The 19,539-nt window shown below is 39.7% G+C and overlaps 1 protein-coding gene across 2 annotated transcripts in view; it reads left to right on the top strand.

Moving 5' to 3' along the window:
- The window catches only part of CACUL1 (CDK2 associated cullin domain 1), a 70,103-nt gene that overhangs the window by 20,549 nt on the left and 30,015 nt on the right, over nucleotides 1-19,539 (top strand). For both annotated transcript variants that reach the window (XM_052660941.1, XM_052660940.1), the window contains exons 2-3: nucleotides 1,172-1,298; nucleotides 2,413-2,515. In XM_052660941.1, coding sequence (XP_052516901.1) covers nucleotides 1,172-1,298; nucleotides 2,413-2,515 — 230 coding nt within the window. The remainder of the gene's footprint in view (nucleotides 1-1,171; nucleotides 1,299-2,412; nucleotides 2,516-19,539) is intronic.

The following is a 19,539-nucleotide window of genomic DNA, read 5'->3' as shown; positions in this document are numbered from 1 at the left end:
TTGGGAAATAGACTGGTGGCTCAGGTGATAAAGAATCCGCCTGTAATGCAGGAGACCTGGGTTTGACCCCTGGATCGGGAAGATCCCCTGGAGGAAGGGATGGCAACCCACTCCAGTAGTATTCTTACCTGGAGAATTCCATGGACAGAGGATGCTGGTGGGCTACAGTCCATGGGGTCACAGAGTCCGACGTGATTGAGCGACTAACGCTAATGTGATAGAAAGAAGCCAGATCAAGACTTTGCTTTTCCTGGTACCACTGCCAGTGATTAGCTCTGTCCTCTTGGGGAAATCACCCTTCTGCTCCCAAGTTTCTGATAAACTCAATAGTAAAATGGCTGATTTAGTAGTTGCTAGCTCCTATTGAGACTCCTAAGATGCAAGTTATTTTAGGTGCTTTGGGGAGCTCTTCTCACCATTGCATTTCATTGCTGTCGCATACCCATCACCCCTGGATTTCACAGTTAGGACAGGCTGTTATCTAAATGCTTTATTAAACCCATCCTGGAGGAATGAGAGCCAGCCATCAGGAATGAGGTAAGCCTTCATATACGGCTGCAGTTCCTCCACATTTTTCTGTTGGGATTATCTGAAGGGTGGGATCGCGTGAGCCTGCCTCACAGCCATTGTCTTGTCCAGGAGCTCCTGGTGGTGCCATAAAATCTTGGCAAGTTTCTAGCACTCTAGCATTTGGAATTTAATCTCCACAGTCATTTCCTTAGGTGGATTTTCCCAGGGGTTTCTGTAAGGATTGATTAGAAGTTAAGTTTCGTAGAACTTTATTGTGGTTCATGAATAGGCCATCTTGTCGCATCATGGACAATGCGTATTTGAAGGTCAGTGCATGTTAGGAATGCTTCAGTCATCACAGAAAATTGCAGAGGGAACCAGAGAGAATTGCTTGTTTTGTTATTTTTAATGATAGGTAGATTTATAGTAATTTTTTGTTTTTTTTCTTTTGTATAGTAATTTTTAAAATCATAACTAATGGCTGCTTAAACTCTCTGATCAGACTGGGCTTTTTGAAATTGGAAATGAAATAATAATTAAGTTGTATTTAGGTGATAGATTGTCAATGTAAAGTTATTGAGAGGAATTTGAAAAACTGCTGTGATTTGCGTTTATTTTATATGTGGCACATGGTAATATTCATCTTACTTTTTACTTTTAGTAATGAATGTTATAACTATTGAAGATTATAAGAGCACATACTGGCCAAAATTGGATGGTGCCATAGATCAGCTTTTAACTCAGAGTCCTGGTGACTATATCCCTATATCCTATGAACAGATATACAGGTAAGTCAAGATTTTATTTGCTTGGATTTTAGAGGGTATATTGAGGTTCATAGCAAGTTGAATTATGACAGTATGTATGCATATAACATATGATACATACAGTGAGGCTGTATGAGTTATTTATATGTTACACACTTGTGGATTGGGGGTTTTATTTGTACTTCTTGCTTCAGAATTGGTTTTCAAATGAAGGTATTGTTAACCCTACCTCAGCCTGCTGCCCCCACCAAACGCAGTGCAGAAATTATAGAGGTCAGTGAAAAACGCAAAAAAGAAAAGATTGTCCTTTTAGTCTCATGGGGAGGTGCTAGCTTGTTCTGTTGATGTTTATGATTCTATTCATGTTTATGATACACAAGTTTGCCTATCTTTGGTGAGTTTGTTTCCCAGCTCCTGTTAAGTGAAAGTAGCACATTAGTGAGGACTGGGGCGGGATGTCAGATCAGCCCAGTCACAAGAGGAGGAAGTGACAGCTGTGCTGTTTACACAAGTGAATCGCAAAGACATTACATCGCAGACACTTCTGTGAGTTAGAAACTTCAGCTGTGCGTCACTCTCTTCCTTATTTTGACGTTCATTAATGGGGCTTCCCTGTTAGCTCAGACAGTAAAGCGTCTGGCTACAATTTGGGAGACCTGGGTTCCATCCCTGGGTCAGGAAGATCTGCTGGAGAAGGAAATGGCAACCCACTCCAGTATTCACGCCTGGAACATCCCATGGACCGAGGAGCCTTGTACAGTCCACGGGGTTGCAAAGAGTCGGATACGGCTGAGCGACTTCACTTTCAGTTTTCAGTGTCAGAGAGAGAAGCTGACTTTCAAGTAGTTACCATAGTCAAATTCAGATTATTACCCAGTATTAGATTATCTAGTCCTGATAAAATAGTTATAGGATCCTCAGAAAGTACCTCAGAAAGGTACTTTGTAGCTGGCAGTGCTGGCTCTTCCGTCTGAACACTGATTGGGGCAGGGGACATTTTTGTTTAAGAGTTGCAATTGGTCACTTATTAGGCCCAAATTAATTCACCAGTGGTTATATATTGAGGGTATGCCTTTACCTTGGGCTAAGTTAAGTGCGTCATCGTTGATTTTTCTGTCTGCCCTCCTACCCGCAGCTGTGTGTATAAATGTGTGTGCCAGCAGCACTCGGAGCAGATGTACAGTGATCTGATTAAAAAGATAACTAACCACTTAGAACGCGTCTCAAAGGAGCTGCAGGTAAAGAACTGATGGTATTGATTTTTGCTTCTTCAAATTGTCTCATCTTGGGAATAGATTAATTTGAAAATTTAACACAAACTGTGGACATTTTTAGATTATGTGTATTTCTGACCTTAATTCCATTTATTAACCATGTCAGCATTTCTTTTCTTTAAAACCTTATTTGTTCTGTTAACCTCAGTCTTTGGTGACTTTTGTATTATGAACGTGTGTAAATTTTAATTTTTTTTAACTTTTTTTTATTGTTATCTTTGAAGTGTTATTTACCTACCAGTTTTTAATATTTGCTAATATTAACAACTGAAGTTAGCATTTTATTGGTCAACTCTCTACAGATGAACATCATCCCAGCTGTAAAATCTGGGGCAAGTTGCAGAAATAGTTTGTTTAAGGAAGCACTTGGCTTCTTGAGGGCATGCTGGCCCTCCCTGCCTTAGTAAAGTTTCCAGTGCTTGAAGGTCACGTACTATCTTTATTCCAGGGCCAGCTCACATTTTAGTTGCAGTGTAGAAATTGTAGGATGTGTAGAAGAGTCACTCAGCAGTAGATCACCGAGGTCCCCCCAACAGTTAGGACGTGCTTCAGCAATTCTGAAATAAGCCAGTTTCCAGCAAGTGCTGGGTTACTGTTTGGATACTGTTCCTTGTTTCCCTTGTGGTCTGAGGTGCCTTAGTTTTTGTTTACCCCAAACAGCTGTTGTACTAAGTAAAAGTAGCTTTTTAAAAAAAATTATAGCCAGAGTTGTATTTATCATAGCCAGATATATATTTTTCCTGTTGTTGGTATAAATTGTTTTTGTCATCTTTTTTGCCATTAAATACAAAATCTGTCTTTTTTGTCTTTTTAAACTTTTTATTTTGTATTGAGGTATAGCTGATCAGCAAACAGTGTTGTGATAGTTTTGGTTGAACAGCGAAGGGACTCAGCCATACATACACATGTAAATACAAAATCTTTATTCATTTAACAAATATATTTAGTACTGGGCATTGTATACGAATTACAGGTAAAACCTAAGACCTGTGCATTGTAGCTTTGAATGGTTTGCTTATTAATTCTTGACTCTACCCTCTCTGAATCCCCATGTCCAATTTATTGCCAAGTCCCATTTGTCTTGGCTCCTGTCCACTTTCCATCATCCAGTCCAGGCTACGTCTTTTTAGGTGTGTTCTAAAATGCTCATCTCAGTTGGTGCTTTTAACACTTCTAACTAGAATCTTGCATTTTAGAGTGACTGTTTCTAAAATACAGCTCTGATAATCATATTCCTGTTAGAATAACATCTAAGCTTCTTAGTGGGATTTAGAAAGCCTTGCATTGTCTTGACTTCTGCTTATTTTGTAGCCTAATGGCTTTTAGGATGAGATGGTTGGATAGCATCACTGACTCAATGGACATGAGTTTGAGCAAACTCTGGGAGATTGTGAAGGACAGGGAAGCCTGAGATGCTGCTGTCCACGGGGTCACAAAGAGTCATACATGACTTAGCGACTGAACAGCAATAGTGGCTTTTCTCTTCCTAAACTTATTTCAGTTCCTTGAACACTTTAGGTACTCTCTCACATCTTGGCTTTTGTCATGTTAAGTTGACTGCCTGAAACATTCTTCCTTTTCCTCTTCCCTCTTATATTTTCAGTCATTGTGAACTTAACATTCAAGCTGCAGCTTGGACATCGTTTGATTTGGAAAACATGCTCTGATACTTTGTTCCCCAAGTCTGGGTTTGGGAATCCCTTATCTGTGCTTCTCTGGCACTGAGGATGTCGTGCTAGTTCACTGTGTATTGTAATTTCTAGTGTAGCTGTTCCCTCTCCGCACACCCCCTGCCCCAGTAGCGTGTCCTGAGAGGGCAGAGGTGCATGTCTGTCTTCTTCATTTTTGTGCGTTAGTACCTTGCCCAGTGTCTGATACACACTAGGCATCACTTACTGAATAAAATGTATAGTGAATGAATATTTATGAATATTAATTATCTCTTGGGTAATGAAAGTTTTTCTAGTAGAAATCTGAGTTTGATCTTGTTTTTAACCTGAAATCTAGGTGATCTTCTGGTTGTAGGATATACGAGAGATTTCATTAGATCAGCAAAGAACTCATCTCAAAAGATCATTTTATTAATACTCTTTTGCTATTATTGAAATAATATTAAATAGTCTTCTAAACAGAAAGCAAACCTTTCAGTTCAACTTATAAGGATAAAATATATTACTTGTCTTACTTATAAAAGTCATCTTTGAGATGGGAATTGGAAATTTTATAATACATTTTATGCTTATGCTTTGATTTCACATCTGTCATTAATTTGACTGATAGAGTTCTGATTTGCCAAAGCTATTTGTCGTATTGCAGTTTGTGCTTGAGTAGATTTTTCTGATACTTAATTCTGTAAGCACGGTAAGACTTTTCATTCTTACAATTAGAATATTACTGTAGAATATTTTTAAAGGTAGAGGGCCTTGTAGTATAGTATTATCAAGCTCTATCTAACTGGTAGTTTTGGAAGACCACTTGCTACAGTCTCTGGCATAAATTTGCTTGATCAGTTATTGGTATCCCAAAGATAACCTGTTGCTTGCCCAGGATGGACTGTTCAGTTCAGTTCAGTCTCTCAGTCGTGTCTGACTCTTTGCGACCCCATGAATCGCAGCACATCAGGCCTCCCTGTCCATCACCAACTCCCGGAGTTCACTCAGAGTCCATCGAGTCAGTGATGCCATCCAGCCATCTCATCCTCTGTCGTCCCCTTCTCCTCCTGCCCTCAATCCCTCCCAGCATCAGAGTCTTTTCCAGTGAGTCAGCTCTTCACATGAGATGGCCAAAGTACTGGAGTTTCAGCTTCAGCATCATTCCTTCCAAAGAAATCCCAGGGCTGATTTCCTTCAGAATGGACTGGTTGGATCTCCTTGAAGTCCAAGGGACTCTCAAGAGTCTTCTCCAATACCACAGTTCAAAAGCATCAATTCTTCGGTGTACAGGGAACTAATACCTGGGAGTCACTGAGGTTTGGAGTGTGAGTTTCTGCGGTTTTGGAGAGTGATCTCTGACTGTGTGTAGAGCTCCTTTATTCTTTATCACGAATGCACCGTAGTTCATTGTTCCTTGCTTTATGGATGTACCTCAGTTTATTTAACCACTTTTTAACCAGTGAATATTTAGGTTGCTTTCAGTCTTCGGCTATTACTAACCACTGCAGATGGTGATTGCAGCCATGAAATTAAAAGACGCTTACTCCTTGGAAGAAAAGTTATGACCAACCTAGATAGCATATTCAAAAGCAGAGACATTACTTTGCCAACTAAGGTCTGTCTAGTCAAGGCTATGGTTTTTCCAGTAGTCACATATGGATGTGAGAGTTGGACTGTGAAGAAGGCTGAGCGCTGAAGAATTGATGCTTTTGAAGTGTGGTGTTGGAGAAGACTCTTGAGAGTCCCTTGGACTACAAGGAGATCCTGCCAGTCCATTCTGAAGGAGATCAACCCTGGGATTTCTTTGGAAGGAATGATGCTAAAGCTGAAACTCCAGTACTTTGGCCACCTCATGAGAAGAGTTGACTCATTGGAAAAGACTTTGATGCTGGGAGGGATTGGGGGCAGGAGAAGAAGGGGATGACAGAGGATGAGATGGCTGGATGGCATCACTGACTCAATGGACGTGAGTCTGAGTGAACTCCAGGAGTTGGTGATGGACAGGGAGGCCTGGCGTGCTGCGGTTCATGGGGTCACAAAGAGTTGGACACGACTGAGCAACTGAACTGAACTGAACTGAACAGTGCTACAGTGAATAATCACTCTTGTAAGTTTTATTGTGCTTTGATTTATTGCAGTTAACAGGTGCTGCATTTTTTACAAATTGAAGGTATGTGGCAACCATGTGCTGAGCAAGTATATTGAGGTCATTTTTCCAATGACATCTGTTTGCGTAGTGTCTCTGTCACGTTTTGGCAATTGTTGCAGTATTTCAAGCTTTCTCATTATTATATTTTCTATGGTGATTTGTGATCAGTGATATTATCACTTTAGGTTGCTGGAGGTTCAGATGATGTTTAGAATTTTTTAGCAATATATTTTTTTAAACTAAAGTATGTACATTGATTGTTTTTTGTTTAGACATAATGCTATTATACACTTAATAGACTATAGCACTGGAAAACTAAAAGTACGTGTGATTCGATTTATTGATAACTGCTTTATTGTGGTGGTCTGCAGTTGAACCCATAGTATCTCTGAGGTCTGCCTGCCATCTCATGTACTTTGTGCATATTTTGTGATTCACAAAAGTTGTGCCAAGTTATGTGCTCCCACTGGTTCGGTGTGTATCAGAATGCCTGTTTTCTCTACCATTACTAATATGGCATGTTAGGTAACTAAAGAATTTTTACTTTATTTTAATATAAGGGTAATTCTTACAAAAATTAAAATGTAGACAGGTGTGATAGCTCTTGTGAGCTAGTATTAGGTGATAGCTAATATTTTAAAAACCATATTGATAAATATGTAGATAATATACTGTGTAAAACCAGGGAACTCGGTTTATTTTTAGAATCAGTACATATCCTACTTTGGAGTTCAGCAACATGGGACTATGATAAATCTTACTTCAAAATGATCTCTGTTGTAAAATTGTGAAAAACCATTATTAAATAGCAGGGTGAAGCAGATAAAAGTATGGGGACCTGGGCTCTGGTCTCAACTCTTGCCCCTCAGCAGCTATTTGCCTCTTGATTAAGCATGCTGATGTCATCTTGCAAATTTTCTCATTCTTAAAATGAAGTGGCTTTACCGAAATATCTGGTTCCTTGACTCTCAGGTCTAAGGTATTTTTTCTTTGCTTCTCGGCCAGTGCTGCTTCATTCTTTTCTCAGGCTTAAACTCAGTGTCCACCTGTGTAAAGTCTTCCTAGCACCCTCACGTTTCCCTCAGACAAACAAAACGCCATTGGATCTTTTTCTTCTGTGTACTCATAGCATCTTGGCAATAACAACTCTGCATTGTTCCTGCGTCCACATCTGGACCCCTGACAGCTCCTTCCTCCTTAGAAGGCAGGGAGTCTGTCTTGTTTGTCTTTTTATCCGTAGTGCCTGGCACAGTTACAGCTCACTGAATGTTTGTCACGTGAATGTTCGGCATCAGATTTGATCAGTGGGAAGAGTAGCATAATTAGTGACCACTAATCTCTGTGTCTCTGGATGCCTGTAGTTGTTCGTTCTCTTAAGTCGTGTCCAACTCTTTGTGACGTCATGGACTATAGCCTACCAGGCTCTCCTGTCTGTGAGCTTTCCCAGGCAAGAACACTGGAGTGGGTTGCCCTTCTCCAGGGGATCTTCCCAGACCAGAGATCAAACCCACGTCTCCTGTGTTGGCAGGCGGATTCTTTACTACTGAGCCATCTGGGAAGTCGTAACTAGTTGTGTGGGCATTTTATTAATTTATCCACTTTTCACTTAATCCAGTATATTAATTTATTCAGTGTTGCAGGTGTGTGGCACAATCATGATGTAATCTCTACTTTACAGAGACCTTAAGGACAGTTTTCATTCAGGACAGAAGACAAGCATATGCTCAGGTCCCTTGAGCCAGAAGATTTTCATTTGGGTGGAATGTTTTGTTTGCAGCTCTGAGTTTAATAATGAAATACTGTTATGAGCTAAAACAGGAGTGTGGGGTGAGTTGCATTTGGCAGATAATCAGAAATTTGGTGTTGGGATTAATATAATCAATGAGTTGGACCTTTAGGGCATCAACCTGTTATCTTTCAAGAGCATCTTAAAATAACTAGTGGTGTGTGTATAGTCAGAATGATTTATTTATTTCTATCAGAAGCCATATTGTATTGAAGAGACTGAAGAGTATATGAAATAATGTTTCATGTTCCCCATTTATTGACTTAAAAACTAGAGAATATTGGTTTTAGACATTTTAAAAGATTCTTTTACTTTGTTGAACCTAAATGTTTTAATATAACAGCATAATCTAACTTGCTTGTTCTTGAAAAAATGTATTTTTGAACAATGACTTTTGACCACTTTGGTAAGTTAAAAACTTTTTTGTTGTTAAATTTATTAAATCACTTTCATAGCTAAACTGACTTAGTATTCTACTTACTATTGTATTTTTCTTGTGTATGTATCTACATTTTTTTTTTACTTAAACTACTAGATTGTTTGAACTGTGACGTATTTTGCATGTTTTTTTTTTAAAGTCGTTCTCCTGGACTTGTGCTTCACTTCTCTGTTCTTTAAATATGGTAATGAACATCTCTATTCTATTTTTTTCCCCATGTCTCCAAAGCCTCAAAATGTGAATTTACAGTTCTGATTTTTTGATATACCAAAATTGGTTTATTAGTTTAGTAAATGATATTAATTCTGGTTAATTTTAGAAAATTCTGTTGAAACTTGTAGCAATCATTATACTTTAGGTGAGGGCTCAAACCAGCTTTTCCAAATGCCTATTAGACATTTCAACTTGGATTTCTCCTTTTGGATACTTCATATTCATGTATAAATTGAAATTCCTCTTCTCTCAAAGCAGTTTTACTCTCAGGCTTGTTATTTCATATTCACCTTTGACTCCTTTTTTCTCCCATATTCACCTTTGACTCCTTTTTTCTCCCTTATCTCTTATTTTCAGGTGATAGTCAAGGTTGATAGAATACGGTAATTTGATTTGTCTCTGTCCCCTTTTATTCCCACTGCTGTCATCTTTTTCCTTGTCATTGCTGGCTAGTGCCTACTCTAGTGCAGGACTCTCCTAACTGGTCTTCCTTTGTCCAGTCTGTTTTTTTTTTTTTTGGACTGACTAATCTTGATACTGAAGCTGAAGCTCCAGTACTTTGGCCATCTGATGCAAAGAACTGACTCATTGGAAAAGACCCTGATGCTGGTAAAGATTGAAGGCAGGAGGAGAAGGGGACAACAGAGGATGAGATGGTTGGATGGCATCACTGACTTGATGGACATGAGTTTGAGCAAACTCCAGGAGTTGGTGATGGACATGGAGGCCTGGCATGCTGCAGTCCATGGGGTCACAAAGAGTCGGACACGACTGAGCATCTGAACTGAACTGAATCTTCTAAAAATGCTAATTTTTGATGGGCATACTTTCTTATTCAATAACATCAAAGACTCCCATTTGCTTTTCTTAATCCCTGTTGCTTTCTTAGCCAGTATAAAGTAACTGAGCTGGTTGGTTGGTTGGTTGTAGGGATCCCTAGTGGAGAGCCTACTATAGCTGCTCTTTCCTATGCAAGTGTGCAAGGTACTCTAGTAGGTGCAGCCATAGACACATGATTGATAAGACTGGGTAATTTTAGACCATCCTTATAGCTGAGAGCAGTTCTAAAAATGGACCAGGGATGGGGACTTCCCTGGTGTCCAGTGGTTATGACTCCACCCTTCCGCTGCAGGGGCACCAGTTCGATCCCTGGTGAGGGAACTAAGATCCCACATGCTTTGTGGCATGGCCAAAAAACAAAAGTGTTTTTTTTAAAAAATAGTCCAAGGAGCTAATTAAAAACTGAAGAAGTATAGCACCAAGATCTGGGAAAAGAAGGAAATAAATCTAGAGAGGGGAGACTAGCATTTGAGCCATTTCTCTACTAAAGGTGTCTGTTTATTTGGGAAGAGTAGTGTCATAGGCTGAGAAATGGGTTTATGAGGGTAGGGTGATAAAAATTGGGGTTCAGGTCTCACCAAACCTAAAGGATCACATCCCAGGTATAGTAAGAATGGTCAGTTAGAGCTGTCATGGTAGCTGGCATTTGATTCCTGATGGAATGAAGATGTTCTGGATTTGCTAGCTCCTCTAGTGGCTTACCAGAAGCAAAAGTAAGTTCTCTCGAGAGCAAGATCATTATCCGAGGCATCAAATTGTTTGCATAATTTTTCATAAACAGTGTCTGATGTTCAGTCAGAAATACCTGGTTATATTAGGAGATGAGGTGATCATGAAACGGAGAGAAATGATGAAATACATTTTTAGACACAAATTGGGAGAATTCATCACCAGTAGTTTCTCCTTTTGAGGAAGTACTGTAGTGTTCTTCAGGTAGAAGGAAAATGTCCCTGGGTGAAAACTTGGAGAGTCAGTAGGAGTGAAAGAAAACAGAGCTATGAATTACGTACCTCTGAATATGCACAGGCCCACAGTCCCTTGTCTGTAATTCCAAAAGACAAAAGAAAAAGCTTTGAAAATTGATTTTTTTCCCCCCTCTAAGTTTGGTGCCAAAACTCATTTGCAGTAAAACTTGGTTAAAACTCATATGAGGAAGGAACTTAGTGGGAACCTGCATATGTTTTCTCCCAGAAATATCAGTGGGTTGATATTCCCATTCTCTACTGGATATTTTACAGAGTATATGGTATATGTACCATAGTACCTTCTAAATCTGAAAAGCTCAGAATTGTAGCACACTTCTAGTCCCAGGAATCTTGGGTGAAAAATTGTGAACCTGTTGTCAATCAAAAGGGAGAAAGAGATGTCTGGGGCACATTGCACAGATGAAAGAGGCAGGACAAATAAGACAGTAAGTTGAAAGAGACGTAGGATGAGAGCATTTGAAGATCATTTTGGCTTCAGGGGAATTGTTAGAAGTGGGAGTGGGAGGAAAGATGAGAGTGGTTTTTGAATATTTAGCTCAGCTAACATTTAGTGTCCGTATGCCAGGCATTGTGCTGGATGCAAAGGATACAGTGATGAGTAAGATGGGTTTATTCTTTGTTCTGTTCAGGGAAAGAGTGTGATGGTCATTTTAATATACTGGAGTGTGATGAGTAGCATGATAAGAGATTTGAAATGAGTCACAAGTCTTGCTGATTTTCCTCCCTTGTAAAATGTCTCAGATTTATTCCCTGCCATGTCCCTAGTTTATTTAGGTCCTCATTCATACTTGCTGAAACAATAGAAAAAGATTTCTGGTTCATATCTTGACTTTGCACTCTCCCTCTATCCATTTTGTTTATTTTTTAGACTTAGCATGTCATTCATTTTCTTAACCTTTTGCTTCTTCATTTGCCCAAAGAACAAAGACCATCCCGCTTAACAAGAATTTCAAGACTCCTTACCTCTGAACTCAGCAAGATAGTGTAAGAGTATTTTGCTTTTAAAATTTAAATGGTGGTGGTGGGGGGGGGGGTGGTCTTATCTTTGTGTATTTTCTTAATTCCTTTTGCCACTGTTTCTTTCCTCCTTTCCTTTTCTGCAGAGGGGTCATTCTACTTGTCCCCTTGTTAGGGTTTGCTGCCCTAGCACTTTGTGTTGCTGCTAGAGTCCTTAGTTTAGCACTTGGCATATGTTTAGTTACCAGCAGGAAGTCACCTTTGCAATACTGAGAGCTTCTTAAGGGCAAGGATCCTAACTTACTTTGTTTTTCCTTGGCCTGTTATGGTCTTGAACCAAGTACTCATTAGGTAGGGTTTTCTTGGTGGCTCAGTGGTAAAGAATCTGCCTGTCAGTGCAGGAGATGTGGGTTCAGTCCCTGGTCTGGAAGATCCCCTGGAGAAGGAAATGGCAACCCACTCCAGTGTTCTTGCCTGGAGAATTCCATGGATAGAAGAGCCTGGCGGGCTACAGTCCGTGGGGTCGCGCAAGAGTCAGATACAACTTACTGACTAAACAGCAACAATAATTCATTAGGTAAATATGCTGGTCTTGATGCTATTAACCAGATGTTCCCAATCAAGAGTATACTTCTCAATCCTGTTTAAGTTAGACTTGGCCAAGTGCATTGGCTTGTGAATTGTAAGAGAAAGTGTGTTCAGTGAGGTGTGCACCCCCCCAAAAATCTGAAGCCTTGAAGATCGGCAGTGCGATTTTCCATGTTTCCCTTTCTCTGTCCAGTGCTCTGGATGGTAAAGCCTCCTGTAACCTGGATCCCTAAGTGAGTATAGTGTGGAGCTGTACTCAAGATGGGCACGAAACAAGGGAGAAAGAAAAGTGTGCTATATGTATTTTTTTTCCTTTTTTAAACACAGTATAAAAAAGTCTATCATATTTTTATTGAGATACAGTTCACATACCCTGACATTCAGCTTTTTGAAATTTATAACTCAGTGGGTTTTAGTGTGGACGCAAAGTTGTGCAACATCACCACTAATGTCAGAACATTTTATTCACCCCAGAAAGAAGCCAGCGCTTATTAGTAGCCAGTCCGTCACCTCCACCCCTCTCAGCCACTGGCAGTAAACTAATCTACTTTCTGTCTCTCTGATTTGCCCATTCTTTGTAGAAATGGAATTAGTCAATATGTGGCCTTCTGTATCTGTCTTAAATAACTATGTAGCATGTTTTCAAGGTTTATTCATGATTATAGCACGATGCTTCATTCTTCTTTTTGGCTGGATAGCATTCCATTATATGGTTATACCACAGTTTGTTTATCTAAGCTCTGTTCTGTTGAGTTACTGAGGTTTGGGGAGTTGTGTTTGTCTGATAGAATCAGCACTTGAATTGACAATATTTAGAAGATTCTGTTTTGCCCTGCTACCATTTGGATAACTGAACTGCATGGGTTTTGACATCCTTTACTCTTAAAACTGCTAAGAAATGGAACCTGATTATCTTTGTGTTTAAAAGTCATAGCCAAGAATTGCTTTGCCATTTGTGTTTTGTCCAGTGGATGGCAGCATAATTCAACTAGTTGTCGTGAATGTCGTCCTATGAAATTTTGAATATTTTTGGGGGGCTATAATTTCTATAGCTGTTGAACTACAAAGTGTATACGTATATTCTACAACTGTGTAGAAAGGTTAACAGATTTTTAGATAATAGGAACAGTGTCTGTTACCCTTTCTGCATGAAGTGAAGTGAAGTCACTTAGTCGTGTCCGACTCTTTGCGACCCCATGGACAGTAGCCTACCAGGCTCTGCCGTCCATGGAATTTTCCAGGCAAGAATACTGGAGTGGGCTGCTGTTTCCTTCTCCAGGGGATCTTCCCAACCCAGGGATCGAACCCGGGTCTTCTGCATTGCAGACAGATGCTTTGATTTCAACTAAGGTAGCTGTCACTGCCAACTGATAAGTAACTCTTCACAGGAAGTCTTTCCGAATAAGTTATTTGGAGATCTATTTTTAAGTACAAATTAGAACTTAAAGTAGTTGTTATAGCAAAGTTGTTCTTATCTCAGGGAATGTGCCAGTGAGACTCCTTAACCCTTGTTCAGTCTATAGGCTTGCATTCAGACCATAGTTCTAATATGTTTACCACCATCCTTTGAAGGCAAGTCTGTGTTTTCTTTTCATTTGTCCTAATAGAACCACCAGGCCCCAAAGAGATCCAGTAAAAGCGCTTGCTAGTTGATAAAGATGAAAAAAATGTTTGTCTTATAGCTGAAATTACTAGAACCATCTATCCCAGTTAAAAGAGTTAACTTGGAAAATGGAATTTGTGATGAGCAGGAGAGTCAAATCACTTAAATAATAATTATTTGCAGTTGTTTATTATTAAAGTGTACAGAGTACCTTGATGAGCTGTACTCTTTTTAAAGTAAACTTTTTGTTTTAAGACAGAGTTATGTACTTAAATTGGGAAAAATAAGGAAAAAAGTTTCCTTCAAAAAATAAGCAAATATGGAAAAGTGATCAGATTATTTTTGCTCAGTGTTCAAAGAGATGAGGCGTATAGGACATTGAGAAGTCATCTGAGTCCATCTGACTTCTTTGGATATTTTCTCTATTAAGTAATCCTTGAATCTTTTGTAACTGTTCTTTGTTGTTCCCTGGTAGCTCAGTTGGTAAAGAATCCAGCTGCAACACAGGAGACCGGGGTTTGCTCCTTGGGTTCGGAAGATCCCCTGGAGAAGGAAAGAGCAACCCACTGCAGTATTCTGGCCTGAGAAATCCCATGGACAGAGTAGCCTGGTGGGCTACAGTCCACAGGGTCTCAAGAGTCAGACACGACTTATTGACTAGAACACCACCAGTCAGTTAAAAAGCTGAGATTAGAACCTAGGTTTATCTCACTGTAGTGTGGGTAAGCTAAAGGAATCCAGGAATACAGAGGCTTGATTTTAATTCTGTTTAGTGTTCAGATCCAAATAGTATTTGAAAAATAAAGACAGTCTTTTTTTTTTTTTAGAAATAAGTGAGAAAAAATTTTCCATATAATGGTAACAGTAGTAATAGCAGCCGTTGACTTTGAAAGTTAAGCGGCCTAAACAAGTAATGTCTTCCCCTGTCTGTTAGACTCAGTTTAATTATTTACTGTTGTTTTTAATTAGGAAACCATCCTTACAGTTTATATTAGGAGCATCTAATATATACATTATAATTCTTAATAGCTCCTGAGACTCATTTACGTTGTACATATCTTTTCATTTTTTGGATATTTTACTATGGAAACAGTATCTGCACACTGGAAATGGGAATGGATAAGAATATAATAGCAGATGTCTGTATTTGGTCTATTTGGAAAGAAATTCCATTTTTATGTAGCATCTGTCAGTCTCAGGTGTAGCCTTGCTTCTGGAGCCTTGAGAAATCTGGCTGTTGGCAGCATGGAACTGCTCTGGAAAGTCATGGATTAAGCTAGTTAGACAAAGTATATTATACGCTCTTCTTTTTTGCTAAAGTTATTCATACAGAGGCAGATTTAAAAGAGAAAAATGAATTTTTGATTCAGAAAATATTAAGACAGCATTCAGGTCCATTCGTTTGGCATCCAAAATGCTGAAGTCCTGCTTGGTAATATAAGGAATAAATGTTAAAAGATGATGAAGGAGCTGTTTGAAAATTTTTAGCATTTGTTTGGCTTTAAAAACCCCATCTTTTTATGCATGTTGCCAGCCTTTTCTGCTAGATCATTCCGTATATTAATCATAGTTATTTTAAGGTCTGTAAGATAGTTTCAGCTTGTGTGCATTTCGGTGTCTGGGCCTGTTGGCCGTTTAACTCTTGACAGTGGGTGTGTTTTCTTGCTTTTTTGGGGTGTTTCTAATTGAATGCTGGACAGTGTGTATGGAAACGATAGTAGAGACGGACATAAATGATATTTATGCTTACTAATGGGCCTGCCACTGTTCTGTTGGGCTCTTAGTATGAGGAGTTGAGTCAGGCATGTTAGTAGTTGAGTTGGATTTGAGTTTTATTGTTTCAGTAGAAAAGGCCTCAGACTCTCGAACAGCGCACTGTGACTGTTCTTAGTGTGAATCAGGAGGGGTTGGACATTGCAGTTGTAAAATATGGTGATGTCAGGTCTCTGATGAGCTCAGAAAATTGATTTTGTAGGTTGACCAGCTTTTTCTTATCATCAGGGCAGGACTGATGTTCTCTGGTGGCTTTTTGCATTCTAAGTGGAGTTAGAGCTTCACTGTTAGACCTTAATAACTTCATAATCACTGAATTCGATAATACTCAAGAAGCTGTTAAATAAAAAAAAAACAATTCACCTATAGTCTTAACGCTAATGTTAAAATGTTAGTGTACCGTATTTTTATGATTTCGGTATAGTTTGCAGCTGCAAACTATGTCCCTGTGTCATGCAGTAAATGCCTTGTGTCAATGAGTGATTACTGTTCCACCCTCCCTTGGATCCTTTGGACTTCCTTCCCGTAGAGCACCTCTCTTTCCTTTGAAGTGGTCGAAGGTAGAATTTTCTAAGTGCTTAACAGCTGCTGGGCCAGCTGTCTAAAGAATCCCCTGAAGTTCTCATTAAAAATACACACTTCTGGAGAGTTTCTGAGTCTGGACGTTGGATTGGAGTGTGGCAAAGGAATCTGCATCATTAATAAACCCTTCAGGTGCTTAGGAGAGCGGTGGCCTGGGAAATGTGTCATGATTCCCGAACCTGGACTCTCTCAAGCTAGGAGTGGTGTCTCTTTTGGTTTAAATGTAAGATTGTATTATTGCTGAAGACACACAACACATTTGCACCACTGCAGTGCCAGTCTGGAGTAGGAGCACCATGCATACCTGGATAATACAAGTAGCAGAGTGTGGTTTAAGTTTCTAGTGAAGAGGGACTAATGAAGTAGACACTGCTGGGGCCAGACAGTCATTATAATTACATTGTAGAAATGTATTTGATCTGGGAGGGGTTAATGAGTATATATAGCTGAGTGATAATACTAGATTACAGAATCATTCCATAAAAAGACACACACAGAAGAACAGAAGAAAATGTTGATGGTAGTTATCTACCATTCTTGGTAGTGGTTATTTTTCTATAATTGCATTTTTGATTTTTAAAAATTTCAATGAATATGTATTAGTTCCAACAAACATATGTGTTTAGTGGCCTTGTTAGGTTTATTAGATTGTTCCTTTCCTTCCTTTCTACCTCCCTATTTCATTATAACATATGAAAGCTATTTATTTGAAGACAACTATGTTGTTTATGATCATAAAAGCAGATATTCTTAACTTTTATTGTGTGTGTGTCATTTTGGTGGGATGGGGACAGGGCGTGAATAGAAGAGGAGGGATATAATTATGAAGTTCTGGAACTTGTGTTTTACATCTGCAGGATCCAGTTTGGTTGCCACTAGTCACATGTAACCTAAAATGATGTAAAAACTCAGCTTCTTGGTTTTACTACTTTCATTTCAAGTGCTTAGTAGTCACACATGGCCAGTGGCTGCCATATTGGACATGACCGATATGGGACATTTCTGTCATCACAGGAAATTCTGTTGGGCAATACTGACCTAGATTGTAGTATATTTGTCTGTTGGCGTCTAGTGCTAGCGTGCCCGACTCTTTGTGACCCTTTGGACTGAAGTCTACCAGGCTTCTCCGTCCATGGCATTCTCCAGGCAGGCACACTGGAGTGGATTGCCATTTTCTCTGCCATGGTATCTTCCCGACCCAGGGATTGAACCCAAGTCTGGTCGCCTGCATTGTAGGACAGACTCTTCACCTGTTGAGCCATAGGGGAAGCCCTCTGTTGGCTAGTGGAATTATTGGAACAATTCATGCTCTTCTAAAAATTAACACACATCTGATTAGAGTAACTGACCAGACTTTCCTGTCTAGCTTTCAAAATTAAAGATAACTAAGGAATATACTTATACCATCCCCATGGAAAAGAAATGCAAAAAAGCAAAATGGCTGTCTGGGGAGGCCTTACAAATAGCTGTGAAAAGAAAAGAAGCAAAAAGCAAAGGAGAAAAGGAATGATATAAGCATCTGAATGCAGGGTTCCATAGCAAGAAGAGATAAGAAAGCCTTCCTCAGCTATCAATGCAAAGAAATAGAGGAAAACAACAAAATGGGAAAGACTAGAGATCTCTTCAAGAAAATTAGAGATACCAAGGGAACATTTCATGCAAAGATGGGCTCGATAAAGGACAGAAATGGTATGGACCTAACAGAAGCAGAAGATATTAAGAAGAGGTGGCAAGAATACACAGAAGAACTGTACAAAAAAGATATTCGCGACCAAGATAATCATGATGGTGTGATCACTCACCTAGGGCCAGACATCATGGAATGTGAAGTCAAGTGGGCCTTAGAAAGCATCACTATGAACAAAGCTAGTGGAGGTGATGGCATTCCAGTTGAGCTATTTCAAATCCTGAAAGATGATGCTGTGAAAGTGCTGCACTCAAAATGCCAGCAAATCTGGAAAACTCAGCAGTGGCCACAGGACTGGAAAAGGTCAGTTTTCATTCCAATCCCAAAGAAAGGCAATGCCAAAGATGCTCAAACTACCGCACAATTGCACTCATCTCACACGCTAGTAAAGTGATGCTTAAAATTCTCCAAGCCAGGCTTCAGCAATACGTGAACTTCCAGATGTTCTAGCTGGTTTTAGAAAAGGCAGAGGAACCAGAGATCATATTGCCAACATCTGCTGGATCATGGAAAAAGCAAGAGAGTTCAGAAAAACATCTATTTCTGCTTTATTGACTATGCCAAGGCCTTTGACTGTGTGGATCACAATAAACTGGAAAATTCTGAAAGAGATGAGAATACCAGACTACCTGACCTGCCTCTTGAGAAACCTGTATGCAAGTCAGGAAGCAACAGTTAGAACTGGACATGGAACAACAGACCGGTTCCAAACAGGAAAAGAAGTACGTCAAGGCTGGATATTGTCACCCTGCTTATTTAACTTCTATGCAGAGTACATCATGAGAAACGCTGGACTGGAAGAAGCACAAGCTGGAATCAAGATTGCCAGGAGAAATATCAATAACCTCAGATATGCAGATGACACCACCCTTATGGCAGAAAGTGAAGAGGAACTAAAACGCCTCTTGATGAAAGTGAAAGAGGAGAGTGAAAAAGTTGGCTTAAAGCTCAACATTCAGAAAACGAAGATCATGGCATCTGGTCCCATCACGTCATGGGAAATAGATGGGGAACCAGTGGAAACAGTGTCAGACTTTATTTTGGGGGGCTCCAAAATCACTGCAGATGGTGACTGCAGCCATGAAATTAAAAGATGCTTACTCCTTGGAAGGAAAGTTATGACCAACCTAGATAGCATATTGAAAAGTAGAGACATTACTTTGCCAACAAAGGTCTGTCTAGTCAAGGCTATGGTTTTTCCAGTGGTCATGTATGGATGTGAGAGTTGGACTGTGAAGAAGGCTGAGCGCCGAAGAATTGATGCTTTTGAAGTGTGGTGTTGGAGACAACTCTTGAGAGTCCCTTGGACTGCAAGGAGATCCAACCAGTCTTTTCTAAAGGAGATCAGCCCTGGGTGTTCTTTGGAAGGAATGATGGTAAAGCTGAAACTCCAGTACTTTGGTCACCTCGTGTGAAGACTTGACTCACTGGAAAAGACCCTGATGCTGGGTGGGATTAGGGGCAGGAGGAGAAGGGGACGACAGAGGATGAGATGGCTGGATGGCATCACCGACTAGATGGATGTAAGTTTGAGTGAACTCCGGGAGTTGGTGGTGGACAGGGAGGCCTGGCATGCTGTGATTATGGGGTCACAAAGAGTCGGACACGACTGAGCGACTGAACTGAACTGAAGGAATATACTTAGTAAATATATGTTTATATATATTGATATTTAGCAACTTTGTTCTATAAAACAAAGTATCAAAATTATTGTGTTTTTATATCATGATATT

This window comes from Budorcas taxicolor, chromosome 23 (genome assembly GCF_023091745.1).
Source record: "Budorcas taxicolor isolate Tak-1 chromosome 23, Takin1.1, whole genome shotgun sequence".
NCBI classification, from domain to species: Eukaryota; Metazoa; Chordata; class Mammalia; order Artiodactyla; family Bovidae; genus Budorcas; species Budorcas taxicolor.
The sequence above is the reverse complement of the archived record's forward strand: the minus strand, read 5'-3'. Positions and strand labels throughout refer to the sequence as shown.